General features: G+C 44.9%; 1 protein-coding gene across 1 annotated transcript in view; it reads right to left on the bottom strand.

Annotated features, from left to right (window-relative positions):
• HCN1 (hyperpolarization activated cyclic nucleotide gated potassium channel 1) overlaps positions 1 to 17,915 on the bottom strand; it is a 254,087-nt gene that overhangs the window by 26,531 nt on the left and 209,641 nt on the right. Inside the window, exons 5-6 of the mRNA XM_087815043.1 lie at positions 17,281 to 17,427; positions 1,416 to 1,656 (exon numbers count right to left, since the gene is read on the bottom strand). Coding sequence (XP_087671169.1) covers positions 1,416 to 1,656; positions 17,281 to 17,427 — 388 coding nt within the window. The remainder of the gene's footprint in view (positions 1 to 1,415; positions 1,657 to 17,280; positions 17,428 to 17,915) is intronic.

Raw genomic sequence — 17,915 nt, 5'->3', positions numbered from 1 at the left:
TTTATTTCTTGCTCTGCCGCTTTCCTCTGCTCTCTCTTTTCTTCATTCGAACGTGACTTCTCCGCGCTCTCTCACACAGAACCCTTTAGGTTCTCAGCATCTCCTAAGCTGCTCTTTTCTCTTAGCACAATCTCCACAGAAGGGCCAAGGGGCTCATGAGGCAACGCAGATCAGTGACAAGGGAGGAAAGAGGCAAGACAGGAAAAGACGGAAGCTTCAAACTGTCCTTAATGGGTGAGCGGGAAGTCAAAGAAGCTATTTATTTGAATTGTATGTTTTACTCAGCAGTAGATTAATGTATAAGAGCCTTATGGTTATTCCGATAAATTTCCCAAAAGCATTTAATACAATTATAAACCTTTTCTAATAAGTATTTCTTACCTGTTACTGAAGAAAACTTCTTAAACTCAGATTATTATTATAATTATTATTATAAAACACAAAATGTAATACATCAACTGGTTCTCAACTCCGATTAATTTGATTTGAATACTTTCCCTTTCTTACTACCGATTTTTTTTATTGTTGACGCTATTACAGACGTCCCTGAGTTTCCCCCCCCTTTGCCCACCTCCGCCCGGCCCCCACCCCTTCCCTCCAGCCACCACCTCACTGTTGTCTGGGCCCATGGGCTACGCGTATCTGTTCTTCGGCTAATCCCTTCACCTTCTTTCATCTAGTCCACCCGCACCCTCCTCCCTTGTGACACAAGATACACTGGCCGATTACTCTCTAATAAACAAACAAAAATGTGTCTTCAGCCTGGACTTACTGAACCAGAATCTCTGATGGATGGGGCCTGGGCATCTTTGACTTTCAAGCTGCTCCTCTGATGCCACACTTGCCGTCTAATCGCTGAAGGAAGACAGGTACCAATTCAGTGGGAGGTTCCCTGAGACTAGGACTCTGGGGAGCTATGAGAAGTTCTAAGGAGACACAGTTGGGATACATGGATTGTGATAGAGAAGCCTTCAAAGAGATGCAAAAGGCTAAGGTCTGGGAAGGATGAGTTTGAAATAGTAAGGAGCACTTTGTAAGGAGCACTTCGTAAGGAGTACTTCATAAGGAGCACTTTGTAAGGAGCACTTCCTGAGCCCCTCACTGGTGAGAAGAAAAAGACTTTCCCTTGAATTCCTCCTGCAGGACAAACCTGCGGATACCGAGGGCAGACTTCCTGCCTTCTTCTGAGGAACGCACCCCAGGTTTTTTGGTGTTGAGGGACATTTCCACATTGAGCTTGATGAGGCCTGATATGCGAAAACATGCCATTATAGACACTTTTTATCACAATTCAAATACAGATTTATATGGAAAACCAACAAGCCAACATTCTGACATCTCCAAAACTCTCGAGAGGACACATGGCCGCGAGCCACTCACTGCCTGCCGCCCGCTGGCCTTGCTTTCGCACTCACCTCCGAAGTAGGAGCCGTCGGTGAGCTTCATCTCTTTGCTGGACTTGGTGATGACGCCGGCAACCCCGTGCTGAATGAAGTACATTTTCTTGCCCACCGCTCCTTCTCGGATGATGTAATCTCCAGGCTGAAACACCTCGAACCGCAGCTTGCTCAGCATGGCGGTGACGAAGTTGGGGTCGGCGTTGGCGAACAGGGGCATGGTGGCCACGAGCTTCCGGCAGTTGAAGTTGACTATCTCCTGGAGGCGGGGGAGAGGGCGTTAGAGAGGCCGCCGGCTCGGGGAGAGCATGCTCACCCGCCCGGACAGTGCGCACCGCGACGGCGACAGCGCGGCTTGAACGCAAGGCCCCCGGGCCTGGACGCGAGGGACCCGCCTGTGGCCGCGAGGCCCGGGCCCGCACACTCCCGTGGAGCCCAGTTTCCCAGCTCAGTGCGCGGGCACAGCTACCCCTCGGGGCGTGGTAGGTGCCCAAGTGCGGGGCTCCCCCTGGACAGCTTCCCACTTATTATTCCTTATGTAAAAGGGGAAGGAATTTTGTCTTTTTGGTCTTGTTTCTGAAGAAAGGAAGCCACATCCTTGCCGACTGGCCACATCTGTGCTCCCCGGGGTTGAACAATCAAACTCACAGCCGCCAACGGGACTCTGGAACCGGGGCCCGCCGCCAGGCCACAGCGTTTTGGTGTTTCCCTGAGCATCGTTGGCACGGGAGGGAGGACAACCAGAGGGCAGGGGCGGCTTACGTAAAGGGGCCCCTCAGTCTAACCTCGAGTTGTGAATTTGGTCTGCTCCTAGGCCAGATCAGAAAATCACCCTTCACGGCCTCTCATGTCCCCATCGAAGCCTTGGGCTGGAGAGAGGTCGGGATCCACTTTTCCTGACTTTATTTCCGGGCGGGCCAATTCTAAGTTAGAAGATCTACATGTTTAACTTCATTCCGTGGACTCTAGTCCAGATTGGACATCTCTCTGAACCAAACGGGGATATGGGACCGACCACTTTTTATTTTGCAAGTCAGATAGTAACAGAATAAACAATGGGCATCTAAAATTTACCGCAACACCATTTCTCAGAAATTTCTTCTCCAATGAGCCCCCAAAAGAAAAGGGCAGGCCTGATTTTTTATCTTCCTTAAGACACACAGTAACTGTAGTGACCTCAGGGGAGGAGCGTGGAGAGGTATCAACAGAGCCCGAGACCCAAATTCCCCACTTTGGGGGAATTAGTTCTCCAGGACTCTGGAGCCAAGACTGGGGAAGATGGTTTCGCTAATGACCTGCTACGATCCCGGGACAGGCTTAAACAAATTCCAGCTGACATGGCGGGCGCAGGCATGTGGGTCCCCAGTGGAAAAGATATTTCATCCTCAACAGTATCTCATGCCTTTAGCAGAGCAGAGAAGTGTCTCTAACAGTGGAGCTTCAGGGAGGGTTGTAAGTATTTAAGAGTCAGCAGCAAGAACCAGAAAATGAACATGGGAACATAAGTAGGAGAAAGACGTGAAGCGCGGTCCTTGGGGCGGCACCACCCAGACCCACGTGATGACAGGTGACTCCACGGCGGGCGTAGCCAGGACAGTCTGTGGGCAGTTTTAATGGTGCTCAAGAGCTGCGGGGCGGGGGATTGGTTAAATACGGTTCAGAACGTAGCAAGTGCTCAATAAACACGCCCGTGGTGCGGCTGGAAGGAGGGGGAAGGGAAGGGGGAAGGTGGCGCCTGGTCGGAGAAAGCGCTCGCGGCTTAGCTTTGCTTCTCCTGGGCCGGTACCGAAACTCTTGCACGGCTTTCCCCAGCAACTGCTTGAGAAACAAGTGCCGCGTGTATAAAAATGCGCTCTCTACTATTAAAATGCTTCTATACAAACACCGCAGGAAGATAAATGGGGAAATGGAGCTAAAAGCAGACAAAGACATGTCGTTAAAACGACCGGATTGGCTGTTTAAAAGGCACAGATTTTACATGTAAGATGACATAGGAGAAACCTGCGGAGGAAACGGGCAGCGAGTCAGGCTGCAGAGAAAATGAGTTTTCAAACAAAAATAATAGACGGCTCTCACCTATGCTTTTCAGTGTGAACTACACAGATTCCTCTCTTCATTGTCCCCTCACCTTTCAGTTTAGAAAATATCTGAAAGTCTATTTTACAAACACTGGAACTGGTGTTTGTCGGTGTGAGCAGCTCCTCCGGGGTGCATCGCATATCCAGGGGCGCCTGCTAGGAGCGCCCCGACTATAACACTGCGGGGTGATCTCTTATCCCCAGTGCTTGAAGGAATCCATTCATTTTCCCTCTCTCTGTGAGACTTACTTCCATATACATACTCACTGATTGAAACTGTGAATTCTAACAAATATTTGATAGGAAAAAAATGGATTGAGATAGACACCCCTTTCCATCTCCCTGCTTTTCATATTTCAGGCTGTATTTCGTTGATGACTAAGCCATAATCTATCCACTTAATCCCCACGACAGGTGGGCTGCTTCCAGTTTTAGGCTAATACGGTAAGCCTGTTATGAACATGCCTGCAGCGGCTTAGGCATGGCTTTCTCTTGAATATTTACCTTAGGATGGAAGTGCCAGGTAATCAGATAAGCATGGATACACTTTCGTAGACTTCGCCAAAAGCTTTCTAAAATGATTGCATTATTTTTTTCACATAGCAGCCACATATAAAGTTCCAGCTGTTCTGCATCTTTGAAAGAATTTGATGTCATCATAATTTTAGACATTAGCAGATATGCAGAGATATCTTATTACTTTTTTCCTTTTTCTCATTGTGGTTTTTTATACTGTTTTTATTGATCTCAGAGAGAAGAGAGAGGGAGAGAGAGACAGAAACATCCTTGATCAGCTGCCTCCTGCATGCCCGCTACTGGGGATCCGGCCCCTAACCCCAGCATGTGCTCTGACTGGGAATCAAACCATGACCTCCTGGATCGTGGGCTGACACGCAGCCACTGAGCAACACTGGCCGGGGTTCTTGTTGTGTTTTACTTTTACATTTCCCCAATGATTAATATTGTTATGCTCATTACTGGTCAGATGACCATCCCATTTGGTGAAGTGCCCAGTCAAGAGTTTTCCCTGATTTTTCTATTGTTTTTCTACATGACAGTCCGGACATAAGTTCTTTGTTGGTTGGGATATGCATTGCAAATATCTTCTTCCCATCTGTGGCCTGTCTTTTCATTCTCAATGGAATGTTTTACTGTTATTGTCTTACTGGTAATTTGTTTCCTAGCTTGTTTAACTCTATGACAATCAGGAAAAGTGGGGTTTATGTATTTAGATTGCTTCAAGAAGGGTGTATGTGAACGACGAATCTGTGCTTTGGAACCATGCAGACTCTGAGACACAGGGAAAGTTTAAGCAATATTGTTTGGTTATAATTAAAAAGAATAGCAATATTTTAAGGCTCCTCTTACAGTAAAATTCCTTACTGATAACTTAAGTATTGTGGAAAGTTCCATTGTGTGAAACACTTAGTTTTCTTCCATTCTACATTATTTTATTCTACTCAGTATAGTTCTAAATAAGCTTTAAGCATGGTAGCTATAAATATAATTACTGTCATTACAATAACGAATCACTGAGCAATCTTAAAGAAACAGAGCTGCTGTTACATTGCTAAACCCCTGCCCCCAACACACCCTGCCTTTTACACTGGGCAGCACACAGAAGAGTTTCCTTCTAAGAACTTACATCAGACAGACGTCCAGGCAGGCAGACCTCTCTCTACACGATCATTAGAAACAAGAAGCACATTTGGTTAAATCCATATCAACAGAAACTTCGTCAGCTGGAACATCCTAAAAATGAATTGCTGCTGATGTTGCCCTAATTTCTCCCCAATTTAGTAACCTGGACTAGATACAATCAAAACAGTGTAATTGGTATGTTAGGGCTTTTTCTTTAAGGCAGGGATAATTTTAAGAATGAAACATAATAAAAATAAGAGACAATACTTGCTGGGTTTTTGCTGGGTTCCTGGTATTGCTTTAAATGCTGACAAGTATTAATTTATTTTACCCTCATAAATATCCTATGCCTCTACCCATAGAAAGGGGCTCAAACTCTTCAAATCTTAACCTTCTCATTTGTAAAACAGAGAGAACACTAGTAAGTCTATGGTAGATGACCATCGTGATTAAACAAAGTTCACTCAATGCTATCTAAACTAACCATTGTAACTATTATAAAACAATATCTGTTTAAGGGCAAATAAACAGTAGAGAACATGTATTCTATAAGATTTCAAAGGAAAGTAAAAGATTTCAGTGTACTTTGGTAAGAGAATATGGGTCTGAGTTTTAAAAATGTTGAACATGGAACAGACTGAGGAGTCTCAGAGGGAAGACGGGGTGGGGGAGTGGGTGGGGAGAGACGAATCAAAGAACGTGTATGCTCATGTGCATAACCCACGGACACAGACAGTGTGGGGGAGGCCTGGGGGGGCGGATGCGGGGTGGAGGGGATCAGTGGGGGGAAAAAGGGGGACATCTGTAATTCTTTCAACAATAAAGATAATTTTTTTAAAATGTTACGTTGGGGACTGGTTATTAAAGACAAAGTTGAGGTGGGTGCAGGGGTTCAGAAGGAGAAAATGACAAGACATTCTTAGGGCACAGTCAATAAAATTCCCTTTTGGCCAAAGTCCAGGCATAAAATACAGAATTCTTATGATAAAGCTGGCCTGTTGTTATAATAAATTTGAAAGGTGAATTATAAATTACATACACATCCCATTTCTTTAATAAAAAGGAAACACATGGGAGCAATTTAAAAAATAGATCTCCCTCAGCATTCCTAAGTGGGTCCTATTGATCTGGTGGTTGGTCTTCTAAATTGCAAGATGCTGACTGAATGTATAAGAAAATCAGCCCATATGAGCAGATCTTACTGCTTAAAATGTTTTAAACATTTATCCAAACATTGACTTGCAGGTTACGTACTACTTTAATTTCCTAAGCTCAGAGCAATTGCTTTGATTTCTGTGTCCTATTAGGGAGCATTTACAACGAGATGTTTCTTAGTTGTGATCATCTTGTCTTGTTTTTAAAGAGAGCTTTTAGTGCAAGTCCTAAATAATCTGAATATCAAAAATTATGTCACGAACTTCAAAAGTAAGAAATACTTCCCTTCAACACAGGGCAGGGCAAAGGTAGGTATACAGTTATCCGTATGAAAAATAATACAATAATTAATAAATAACAATACAAGAATAAGCTCTGTGTTTCGCATACCCGCAAATGTAACCCTACTTTTGCCCCACCCTGTATTTATGTTGGGGAAATTAAAGGAGTTAGAGATCCAGGGAAGATTTGATGAATTAACACAGAGTGCCTCAATTTTAGTTTATTATACTTTTTCATCTTATTAAAGTATTTTTGTGTTAGCAAAAAAGTTGTATTTTTAAAAATCTTTGAAAACAAAATTAATATATACACATTCCTTAAACTACATAAGAGAAAAAAAATCTCTGTATTCCCATCTCCTTAATAAAAGTAACTTTATATATTTATTATGTCCTTAAGATGATCTCTAATTCACCTTCATATAGTTGTAATCATAATACATATTCAATATTTGTTTTTTTCCCCTCCACTTTTGTAACATGAAATAGCTCTCATTATGAGACATGGGCCTCACTGCCATTCTTCTTAATGGCCACACTATTCCATCTTGTGTTACTCAGAGGTACAGCAGGGAAGTCCAGCGGCCGTGAAGAGTAGGCAATGACCTCTGCAATCGGGCACCTTTAGCGTGTTCACCATAGTTGCTTTGCAAGTCAGCTACATCATGACTTGCTACATTAACAGTCTCCTCAAATTATGAGTTAAAAGGTACTTGGCCTAAAATCTCTGTATATACTATGGCCCACTATGATTAAGCGGCTGAACTGGAGCTGGCCTGCCTGCTTGTTAAAGACGGCTGAGAACAAGCTGCATGTTGAGCGGCAGACGCCCCATGGCTTTCGTGGTTGCTGCAGTCACAGCTTTCATAAGCACCTAATTTGGTTTTGAGGTGTGGACTCACATTTCAACCTTACGGTGTGAATGCACAGGAAGTTTGAGATTAATCTAGTCTTAGCCCGGTCCCCCTGGTTTGCTTTCCTAGGACACAGAAGCATATTGCTTTGTTAGGTACCACGCAGAATGACAGCAGGTGACAGAAAATACTCTCAGCATTCGCTTAAATTTGATTATGAAAGAAAGAAAAAGAGGTAGAAAAAGACCGAAAAACTAAATCAAAGAACTGCGTATCGGCAATGACAGTGTTTGTCACAGGCTGCATTTGAGCCCCTCGGTGGTATCCCAGGCCGAGGCTGAGCAAGGATCTGTGTAGGTTCCGGCGGGAGGTGCTCCGGCCGCCTGCAGGCTGCAGGCAAGGGTGAGACGTGCTTGTGCAGAAGAGGAAGCAGCCTGTTGGACAAAGTAAAACAGATGGACGCGAACCGTCCAGTACAGCAAACAGACATCCATACGTGTGCTAATCTAAAAACATTATTAAAACAGAACCAGCAGACAGATGAGTGAACGAAAAGTCTTAATTCTTGTAGAAGATGATCTGGAGAATTTGACAAAAACCTGTATTTGGAATTTTCTAATATAATCCACATAAATTCATTTTCATCACTAGCCGGTCAGGAATAGAAACACTCCGTGTCTGACAACCCATGTATATATGCCGGACCTGGGCAAAGCAGGCAGGAGTCCTGAGATGCGTTAAACACTCACTTCTCTGTCGCATCAGTTAGACTCGAATGGAACAATGCATATGTTGACAAGTGCTTGTGTCCCCCCAAATTCATAGGTTGAAGCCCCTAACGTCCGATACCTCGGAATGTGACTGTATTCAGAGAACACAGGCCTCTAGAGAAGTAATTAAGTTAAAAGGAAGCTGTTAGGGTGGCCCTGATCCAATCCGACTGATGTCCTGATAAGAGGAATTTTGGACGCACAGAGACACTGAGGATGTGCAGGCACAGAGAAGAGGCCACGTGAGGACAGAGGGACAAGGAGCCCACCTGCCAGCGCAGGAGAGATGCCTCAGAAGAATCCAAACCTGCTCACGCACTGATCCTAAAGGCCCAGCTTCCAGAACCCTGAGAAAAGAGGAGCCTGGCTGGCGCCGCGGTCGGGAGGGCGAAGCTGCGCGTGGGACGCGACCCACACACTTCAGCGGCCTCTGAGCGCTGCCGTCGGGGAGAGGAATCCAGGGAGACGGGTCACCTGGGAAGCCGGCCTGCTCCCTACCCAGTGGGGCGCCTGGGCCTTCGGGTGGGGGTGCAGCGGGGGGTGGACATGGCTCTGGGTGCAGTCAGAGCACTGGGTGCTAGTTTATAAGAGTAACGTCTAAATTTTCATCATATGTATGTACCAACATGTGTGGCTCTGCCTGTTTAACTGCTCCCACGTGTACAGTTCACAGGTGTCTTCCCAGCGCCGGGGAGCCGGCGCCACGTCTGTGTCTGAGACTTGCTCGCCCTGCACAAAACCGCAGTCACCATGCAGCAAGCGCTCCCTGCCCCCCACCCGTCCCCGGCCACCCCTCTTCCACTTTCCGTCCCTACGAATTTGCCGATTCCAGGATCTCACGTAAGTGGAATTACACACGTATCAGCGCAGGACGGAGCTCTGAAGTCCTAGGAATGAAGAGCGCCGCTCAGAGAAACCGGGGCGGCGATGACGCAGCCCCAGGGAAACTCGGGGGAAGGCCCAGCCGTCTGGCCTCCCCCCTCAAGTCACAGATCACTGCCCCGTGCCCCGTCCAGTTTCCCGGCTCCCTGCCCCACACCCTCCCCAGCACGTGCCATCTCGTCTTTCTTATCACAGCCCTTCTAATAGGCCTGAGCTGCCATCTCCTTGATTTGCATTTGGTGTAACGTTGGCGATGACACCTCATTGGTTTCGACTTGCGTTTCCCTAACGATTAGTGAAGCTTAGCACCCTTCCATGTCCCCGCTCATTTGAATATACTCTTGGGGGGAAACAGGTTAATTCAGGTAATTTGCCCATTTATTTAAATTGGACTTTTTATTTTCTTGCTATTGAGTTGAATGAGTTTCTTGGGTATTTTGGGCATTAACCCCTGACTTTTCATTTTGTTTCTTTTCCGCTGCAGAAACTTTTAGTTTAGGGTAAGCCCACTTATTTATTATTTTTTTGCTTGTGCTTTAGGTTTTGTGTCCAAAAAAGTATTGCCAAGACCCTTATCAAGAAGGGTTTTCCTTATTTTTAAGTATTTAATCTAGTTTTTTAAAGATTTTTAATTGTTTTAGAGAGGAAGGGAGAGAGAGAGAAGCATCAATGTGATAGTAAAACATCAGTTGGCTGCCTCCTGCACACCCACAACCCGGCATGTGCCCTGACCAGGAATTGAACCGGCAACCTTTTGGTGCACCAGACGGTGCCCAACCAACTGAGCCACACTGGCCAAGGGGCTTTAATCTATTTTGAAATTTAGTAAAGAGCATCTGTTTTTCTCTGCAATTAATCATATATGACTTCCTACATGCCCTGTATTTTTAGTAATGCGTTTTAATTTTTCTTCATTTTTTTTCATGTATTTATAGCTTGTCTCTACGAGCACATAGTAAGAACCTTGAGACTGGAAACCACGTTTTAGTATTTACCTTCCCACTACACTGGATCAATGTCCTGCACATGTTTAGAAATCTATAAATGTTTTTGTCTGTTTGTTTTCTAGAAACTAGAGGTTCAGGAGAAAAACTCTAGGCAGAAAGAGAGAAGACCCAGTTTCTTTGCTCCGTAAGATGACCACGAAATGACCAGGTTACTTACATAATTGTCTTGCCTTTTGTTACCTTGTTACACGAGTATCTGATAATTTATAAGATCTCAGTATAGCTTTACAGTACTATGACTCTAGCCTGTTTTAGTTCATTTTAACTAAGCACATTTTTAGAAGGCATTTAAAAAAATTGACAAGTATTTACTTTTAAAAAATGCTTTAGAATGGCACTAAATAAATATGCATCCAACTTATGCTGTCTTCCCTGACAGTCTATCCGATGAATTAAAGGTCAGAAGGACAGTATTATACTCTCAGCCCAGTCCATGTTCTGTGAAAATGAAATATATTGACGTCCCATATTCTCCCGGGACACATGATCTGAACCTATTTTCAGCCCACGGCTCTTCACACTCATTGTTCAAAAATAGACCAGCTCTGAACTTTGGAGACAGGCTCAGGAGGGCATTAACCTCTTTCTCCTCCGTTAAGTTTGCCTTTTTGCTCTAATCGAATCAGTACAAATCTGATCATGTTAAAAATAGGCCTTCTCTGTACACATCCCAACAGGTTCCCATAAGCAGAGCTGTGGAGTTCCGTGAATTTGCCTAATTGGGTTTTAGTTTTAACTCTGCTGCTTCCTTTCACTGAAGCTTTCAGAGTCCCATGATCCGAAGGTTTCAAGGCCAAGGTTTAATGCTAAGACGTTGTCTCCAGAAAGCTGGCTGTTAAAATGAAAGAAGAATTGTTTGAATAAATTCCAAAAGAAATGAGACATGATGGCCTGACGTGGTGTCCCTCCCGTGTGTGGACACCAATAAAGGACCCAATCACAGCACTGAGGGCATCGTTATAGATGCTCATTTAAATTTCTGCCTCTCACTGAGCTGGAGCAGCCACGAGGGCTGGGGCTGGACCCTGTTCTTCATTGTATCAGAGCAGTACCAAGACTTAAATTTTACTTGTACTCACTCTGCACCAAGTACTTGTCTAATTTTTTTCTGTCTTCTGCTCGTTTAATCTTTGTAACAACTCTATGAGGCGGTCATCATCATCATTGTTCACACTTGCAGAAAGGAAAGTGAAATACATACAAGTTAGGAAATAGTCCGCGGTCATACACAGAGAAATCGTGGAGTCAGGGCCAAGCTCCCAGGCCCTCCTTAGCAGGCTCTCATTCATTATTTCTTATATAACTGAAAGTATTTGTATAGCTATTGATGGCACTGAGAGTATCACCAAAGGGATTTAAGCCATCAAAACACAAACCTTTGAATACTTCTGAGCAGTCGGGAGGAAACGGGAGTATATTATAAATAGATGGAGAAGGGAGTGCTCTCCAGGGAGACCGAGGCCAGGTAACAACTAGGGTCCCAATCCGCCTCCAACCCCCCTTCTAGATGCCCCTGAAGTCCAGCTTTGCAGACGCAGAAATCTGACTAGGCAGAGCCCCTGAGCAGCTAGACAGTGAAGATTACAGACTTCAGATAATACATCACAAAGCGAGAGCTATAATTTAAAATGCCAGGTTTCTGGTACTATCTTAAGAATTTTTCTCAGAAAATTATAGTTATTCCTCTACTTTCTGGCCCATGTATTTTAGTTCACAGTGAAATGAAGATCATTTTTTTAAGATGACTTCACAGCCACTCCGCAGAATGCTGTGGATTCTTGTGGGGCTGGTGTGCAGGCCACATGGTCCAGCCCCAAGAGGAAGGACACCCCAATTTACCTGCCGCTCAGAATCCTCCCCACCCCAAGGGGCTTCACCACTCAGGCTTAGACTGGGAAGCCAGCTACATCTGTCTTATGAGCCACTGACAATATTCCAGTCAGACTTGGTGTAGCAGTATAAGAAAAAGAAGTATTTTCTGTCTATTCTATGAATTTTATCAAGTTATAAAGACTGTACAGAACACTTATATACCTCCTATGATGGCACTCTACTGAAATAGCCCTCCGCCCCCATGCTGACTCTGCAATAAATCACTAATGCATAAAACTGGAGAAGTGAAAAGGGAAACATAAACAACTGCATGCAAAATGGGCCCTCCTGGTGCATAGGGCCTGCACCAGCCCCAAAGCCAGGGGGACCTGAAGATGCCAGCATCTGCTTATTATATGTCAGAAACAATGCTGTCCACAGTATAAAGTGACACTAAGAAAGATCTAGGACCACGGTACTTCATAGTTGTGGGTGTCACTCTTCTGAGCCACTGTTTGATTGACGAAATGTTCTTTCCAAGTTCTAACAGTCGATGAGTCTTTAAGATGATTTGCCAAGTGTGAGATTCCTTATTTAACTTGCCTTTGTTTATTTATCCAGTGAGTAATTATTAAAAATGCACTATCTAGGAGCTGGGGTTATGGTGCAAGTCAAGAAAAAGTTCTTGTCTTCTGGGACCCAGGGTCATATAACAGAATGACCAATTAAGAAATATCTATAGAGGGACCGCAAGATGACAGAGTGATATGTACACAAGACGAAGGCAGATGTGATGAGAACGGGTGTAGGGAACTAGAGTAGACGACCTCCTCAGAGGAGGCCTCTACAAGGAGGTGACATTTGTGTTGACATCTGAACATGGAGCATGAGCCAGGTATTCGTTAAGGGCATTTCAGCAATTTTCTCCAACATATAAAGAAGATAAAACATCGAACTTCTGCCACAGAAATGGAAATAGGAGAACACTTTTAATAAAAAAGTGCTTTTGAGAAATCTAACTGAATTCATTTGCAAATGCATGATAGAAGATTTTTGTAAGAGCTTTCAAAAGTTGCAGGCATTCATAATTCTTTCTGCCATTTATAGACTAAAATTTTTTCATACTTAAAAGTCTTCAAACACATCGAAAAGAAAGGCTTGGGAACAAAGTGGATAAAACAGAATGTGAACTTAGTGGATTATGAATATAGAATATGGAGCACGTTCCTAAACATTGTGTTTTACTGTCTCTGTTTTTAAGCTGCAGGTTTTTGTGTGTAAGTTTTGGAGAGTCAGAAGGTTTGACTTACGCACCACTTTCCTGAGCACCCAGACTCCTGTTAGCAAAAACCACTGCTCTAAAGTATAAACAGATCTCAAATTATGCAAAATACTTTCATAAAAATGAGCCTTCCAGATAAGAAAGCATTTTAAGCTAAAAGTCTTATTACAATCTATGACGTATGGTTGTTGACTCAAAATTGCACACACACAATTAGCAACTGCACCTGGTGTGTGTGTGTGTGTATACAAAGCACATCGTATATTTTTACCTTCTGTCACAGTATATATATATATTTTTTTTTTTTTTTTTTTTTTTTTTTTTCCAGCTTTCCCTTTCTGAGTGTCCTAGCTCCACTAATCTGACATTTATTGTATCAATCATTCAATGTCTTCCATGTGCCAGGCATCTTCCAGACACTATAAGCACAACAGTGACCAAGAAATACCTTTGCATAAGTTTGTGCCTCATCTTCCAAGTGGAACGCAGCTTTTGAAAGGTGGAAGAATGTATTTTATTATTTTAAAAATATTTCTCACGATCTACCACTATGCCTCGAACACAGCAGGTACATAACACTCCCTTGTAAAAGGGAGCAAGATATGACGCCCCTGCTCCTGCTGGACTTCAGAAACCGTGTCCGGCTTGCTCAGGCTCAAGCTGTATGTGCGCGGTGACCTTTGCTACGTCTCTGCCAATTCCTTTCCCTGCTTTCCTGCTCTACTTGTCCTGCTCCCTTGTTAATCAAGTCAGAATTCAGTATAACATTAAATTTGGGCTTCTGTGTGGTTCCAACGCCAGGAAAGCAAAGGCTGAAGCGGGGCCAATAAACCAACGGCGACCACGGTTTTCACTTCCTCAAGGCGCTGTGTCTGAGCCGCCCCTTCTAGGATCTCTACTTCTATCACGTAGCCTTGGTTCTGACCCTGTCTTTCACTCTTAATTCTATTAAGATCATTCACCCAGTACATGTTTAATGAGTCCCTACCACAGCCGGTCACTCGAGAGACAAAGATATTAAGACACAGTCTCTGCACTCAAGAAACTCAGAGTTTCGAAAGAGACAGACCGACTGACGGTGACAGGCAGTGACAGAGACAGAGCGCTCCGGGAAGGTTCAGGGAGGAGGCCGCGCCCGAGAGTGTCTGACGCAGGCAGGCGGCGGGCGGAGCAGGGCTGAAGGCGCGGGGCAGCCCTTGCCCACTCCGCCATCCACACCTCGGCCGCGAGGCCCTAAAGAAACGAGGAGGGCGTCGGCCCCGGGGCACCCCTGCCCTGTCGGGAGGCCGGGGCTTTCCCTGGCAGGGGAGGGAGGGTCCTGAGAGGCTCTAAGAAGACAGTGGCGCCGGCCCCTGAGTTTTGCAGCAGGCAGCGAGGGGGCCCTGAGATGGGACGCACCGGAGCCAGCTGAGGCCAGGGGCAGGGAGAAGAGCTGAGAGGGCGCCTTCACGGCTGAGGCAAAGCCTGCTGAGACCCCGAACGGTGACGTTTGAAAAGCCAAGGAAATTCATCATAACGTGATGACAGGACAGCTGCAGGAAATGAGGGAAGCGGGGTTATGTCTGCGCGGGGCTTTGCGGGGGGAAAATGAAACATGGAATATTCTCTACTGATGATGAGAGGAAATGAAAGTGTGGCAAAAGAAGGCAGCTAATAAGACACACGATTAGGAACGTTTTCTTGTTATCCGATTTTATATTATATTAAGAATTTCTAGTACAGAGGAATGATTCACATTTAAGCAGCAGATTCTTAGGGTTCATTTTTATGCTCACTCTATCAGCTTTCTGCATCCCCTCTGTAACATTTGGTTCTGAAACCTTACTTGTTCTGCTTCTCTAAAGTAAATCCTTAGGTGTAAAAGTACCCTCCTGTTTGGATCTATCTTAACCCCTGGTACTGTCTCTGGGATTACCTATGTCTCCCTGCCATGGCCCTGGTCACCCTCCTTTGAGTCCCTGCAGGCCTCTGAGAACCCAACCTGGTTCCAGTGTCCTGAGATTCTGCCCCTTAGTAAAGGGGGTTTGGATTTAATGCAAATTATGTAATCCAACAAAGAGAGAAAGCAAAGCATATAGATAGATTTAAAAAACAAACAAATGATACATTACTTTTTTAAGTACAAAAAGTTTGAATTATGTTTCCCAAAGCCAAAAGATGTATACATTAATATTTGATTGAGGCCTCTGGAGGGAAAATAAGCTCACCATTCGCATAGCAGACACTTAGCTCCTTTTGTTGCCAAAAATCTTAACTGATATATCTTAAGACTTTTCAAACAAACACAACCAAAAATATAAGTAACTTTTAGTGGATGCAGAAAATTAAGAATAGTTAAAAATGGTGAGGCCATGAGTTGGAATGAAAATATTTATTGGGTACTTAATATGTAGTACATGTACTAGGAATTTCAATAAAAGTTTTAAAATAAATGGCCTTTGCTTTTAAGGAAATTCCAAGACAGAAATGGAGAAAACAATTATGAAAAAAAAATAGTGGTAATACAGACAGAGTGGATCAGTACCACCTTAGATTTATGGACCGAGTGCATAAATCAGACAGAGAAATGAGTGCTCACACCCAGCGTGGAAAGTCGGAGAGGACATCAAGAGGGAAGTACTTAACAGGGTTTTGCTAACACAAGAGAGACGTTTCTGGGAAACATCTGGTACCAGGGTGAGATATTAGAACTGATTTTTGCAAAACAGCCAGTTGCAGAGTTTGGCCGTGGGCTACCTTGGAACACGCAGGGCCTGTGGGAGTAGGGAGGCTGGGGGCTTGGCTGGGGTCAGAGCACAGCAGGGCTAGGCTAGGGGCCTACGGCGGCTTCATGCCATTTCACGGGTCATGCAGAGACGGAGCCTTTCAGGGCAGAGCAGTGACCGGCTTGCAGCCACAAAAGAAGACGAAGCTGGCCTGGCCGAAGCATCCACCGCAGAGAAAGCGGCCGGGCAGTGAGGCCAGCGCAGCGGCCACGAGGGGTGGCGGTGCTGGCGAGGGGCTGTGCGGGTGGAGGGCGCTACCCAGCGAATGGGCACATTTGGTGATGACTGAATGTGCAGAGCAGAGAAAGTTTCCAAAAAGGACTGACGTTTTATTCCAAATGACTTGACAGAAGGCCTGAAACACTTACAGAGAGATTTCCAAAGACAAATGGTTCGGTGCTGAATGACTGCATTACTTTATTAAATAGCTTGCAGAACGTATGGGGCCGGGTGATATCATGGAGCTTTTAAGAAAATGGAGCTACGGCAAGAGCCTGGAGCTCAAATTTACAGCCCTGAATTGTGAGGCGAAATAAACGAGAGAGTAAATTCAGACGGGCAGGCTGTCAGGTGAACGGCTCCGTCACGGCCCAGCGTTAGTCACCCCCCAGACTCAGGATGCGTGTTCTGTTAACAGTTCAGTGTTACCAACAAGGGCTCAAAGACAAGGTTTTGAGGTTTATCAGTCGCTGCTAACCTTCAAAGCAACAATTTGGGTAAAGAAGTGGAGATCAAACCGAATGCGATGATTATATTAGGAACCTTTGGACAGGGTTGGTGGTAAAAGAAAGTTAAAAAGAGTAAAGCAGTGTAAGAAATATGAACAATAAAGAGAAGGTTCTTTCGGTGCAGGGGTGACCTGAACATTCTAGGGGGCAGAGGGGGGCTCCTGGGGGCGGGTGGAAGGATGCAAAGCAAAGCGCTGCAATGTGCTTGTAAGAAACGAGTTGCTCGCAGCAGGTGAGGTGGGTCTGTGAGCAGAGTCCAGGGCATGAGCAGGGAAAGTGAACCTGGAAGGAGAGTGGGAGTCAGAGAGCCACAGAAACGGCTACGTGAGGGTGAGATAAGAGGGGGGCAGACTGGGGAGATGGGGCGAGCAGGGCACAGGAAGGAATCTTCATAACTGGGGATTCAGAAATAAACAGCTCTGAGAATCATAATCAAAACAATTTCCCAGTATTTCTTAATTAAAAGCACGCATGTGGGAAAACGGGAGAAAGAGTAACAGCAAAATGAGGTCCTGTCGTTTAATTCTACTCTCCCTTCTGCGGGATGTTACAGCAGGGACCTGAGGATCGCCCGCAAACAGACATGGGACGGCTATCGGGCACCAGGAGCCCTGGGGCCGGCACCTACCTCCCTCAGGGGGTCATTGAGCTCGTTGAGAATGTTCTCCTCGTCGAAGATCTTGCCTTGGTACCTGTGTTCATAGTAGTCGTGTATCTTCTGACGCATGTCAGCCGGTAACTTGTGGAAGGACATGTACTGTTCCACTTGCTTGTACTGTAGGGGAAGGGAAATGGAAACCATCGTGAGGCTGGAGGAGAAACCACGTTCCTTCCTGCTACAGTCATAACGCTTGCACAGCAATACCAAAGGGAAGCAATTCGTAAGGGGAGGGGGCTCCCGGACTAGGTCTCACCGACCCTGACGTGTGCACACACAGTAGAGGGTATTTACTTAGGTTTCCTCTCTCTCTCCCCCCTCTCTCTCTCCCTCCCTCCCCGCTCTTGAAAATCTATGGAAAAAATATCCTCATGTGAGAATTAACAAAAAAGGAAAGAAAAGAAAAAGAAAGGAATTCAGAGTGAATTTTAGGGTGTAGTCCCAGAAAAGCCAGTGATGGGGTAAAAAAAAAAAAGAAGCGATGCTATTTTATTTTTGGATTTCATTTTTAGCTGAGTTCCAAAAGAAGTATGAAGTTGCTCTTTGGATCTTAATTTGGAGAAAGAGCCTCATAACTTTGGATAATACAAAAGGTTTTCTCTTAG

This window comes from Miniopterus natalensis, chromosome 3, assembly GCF_054644295.1.
Source record: "Miniopterus natalensis isolate mMinNat1 chromosome 3, mMinNat1.hap1, whole genome shotgun sequence".
Taxonomy (NCBI): Eukaryota; Metazoa; Chordata; class Mammalia; order Chiroptera; family Miniopteridae; genus Miniopterus; species Miniopterus natalensis.
This window is presented reverse-complemented; position numbering and strand designations above follow the sequence as displayed.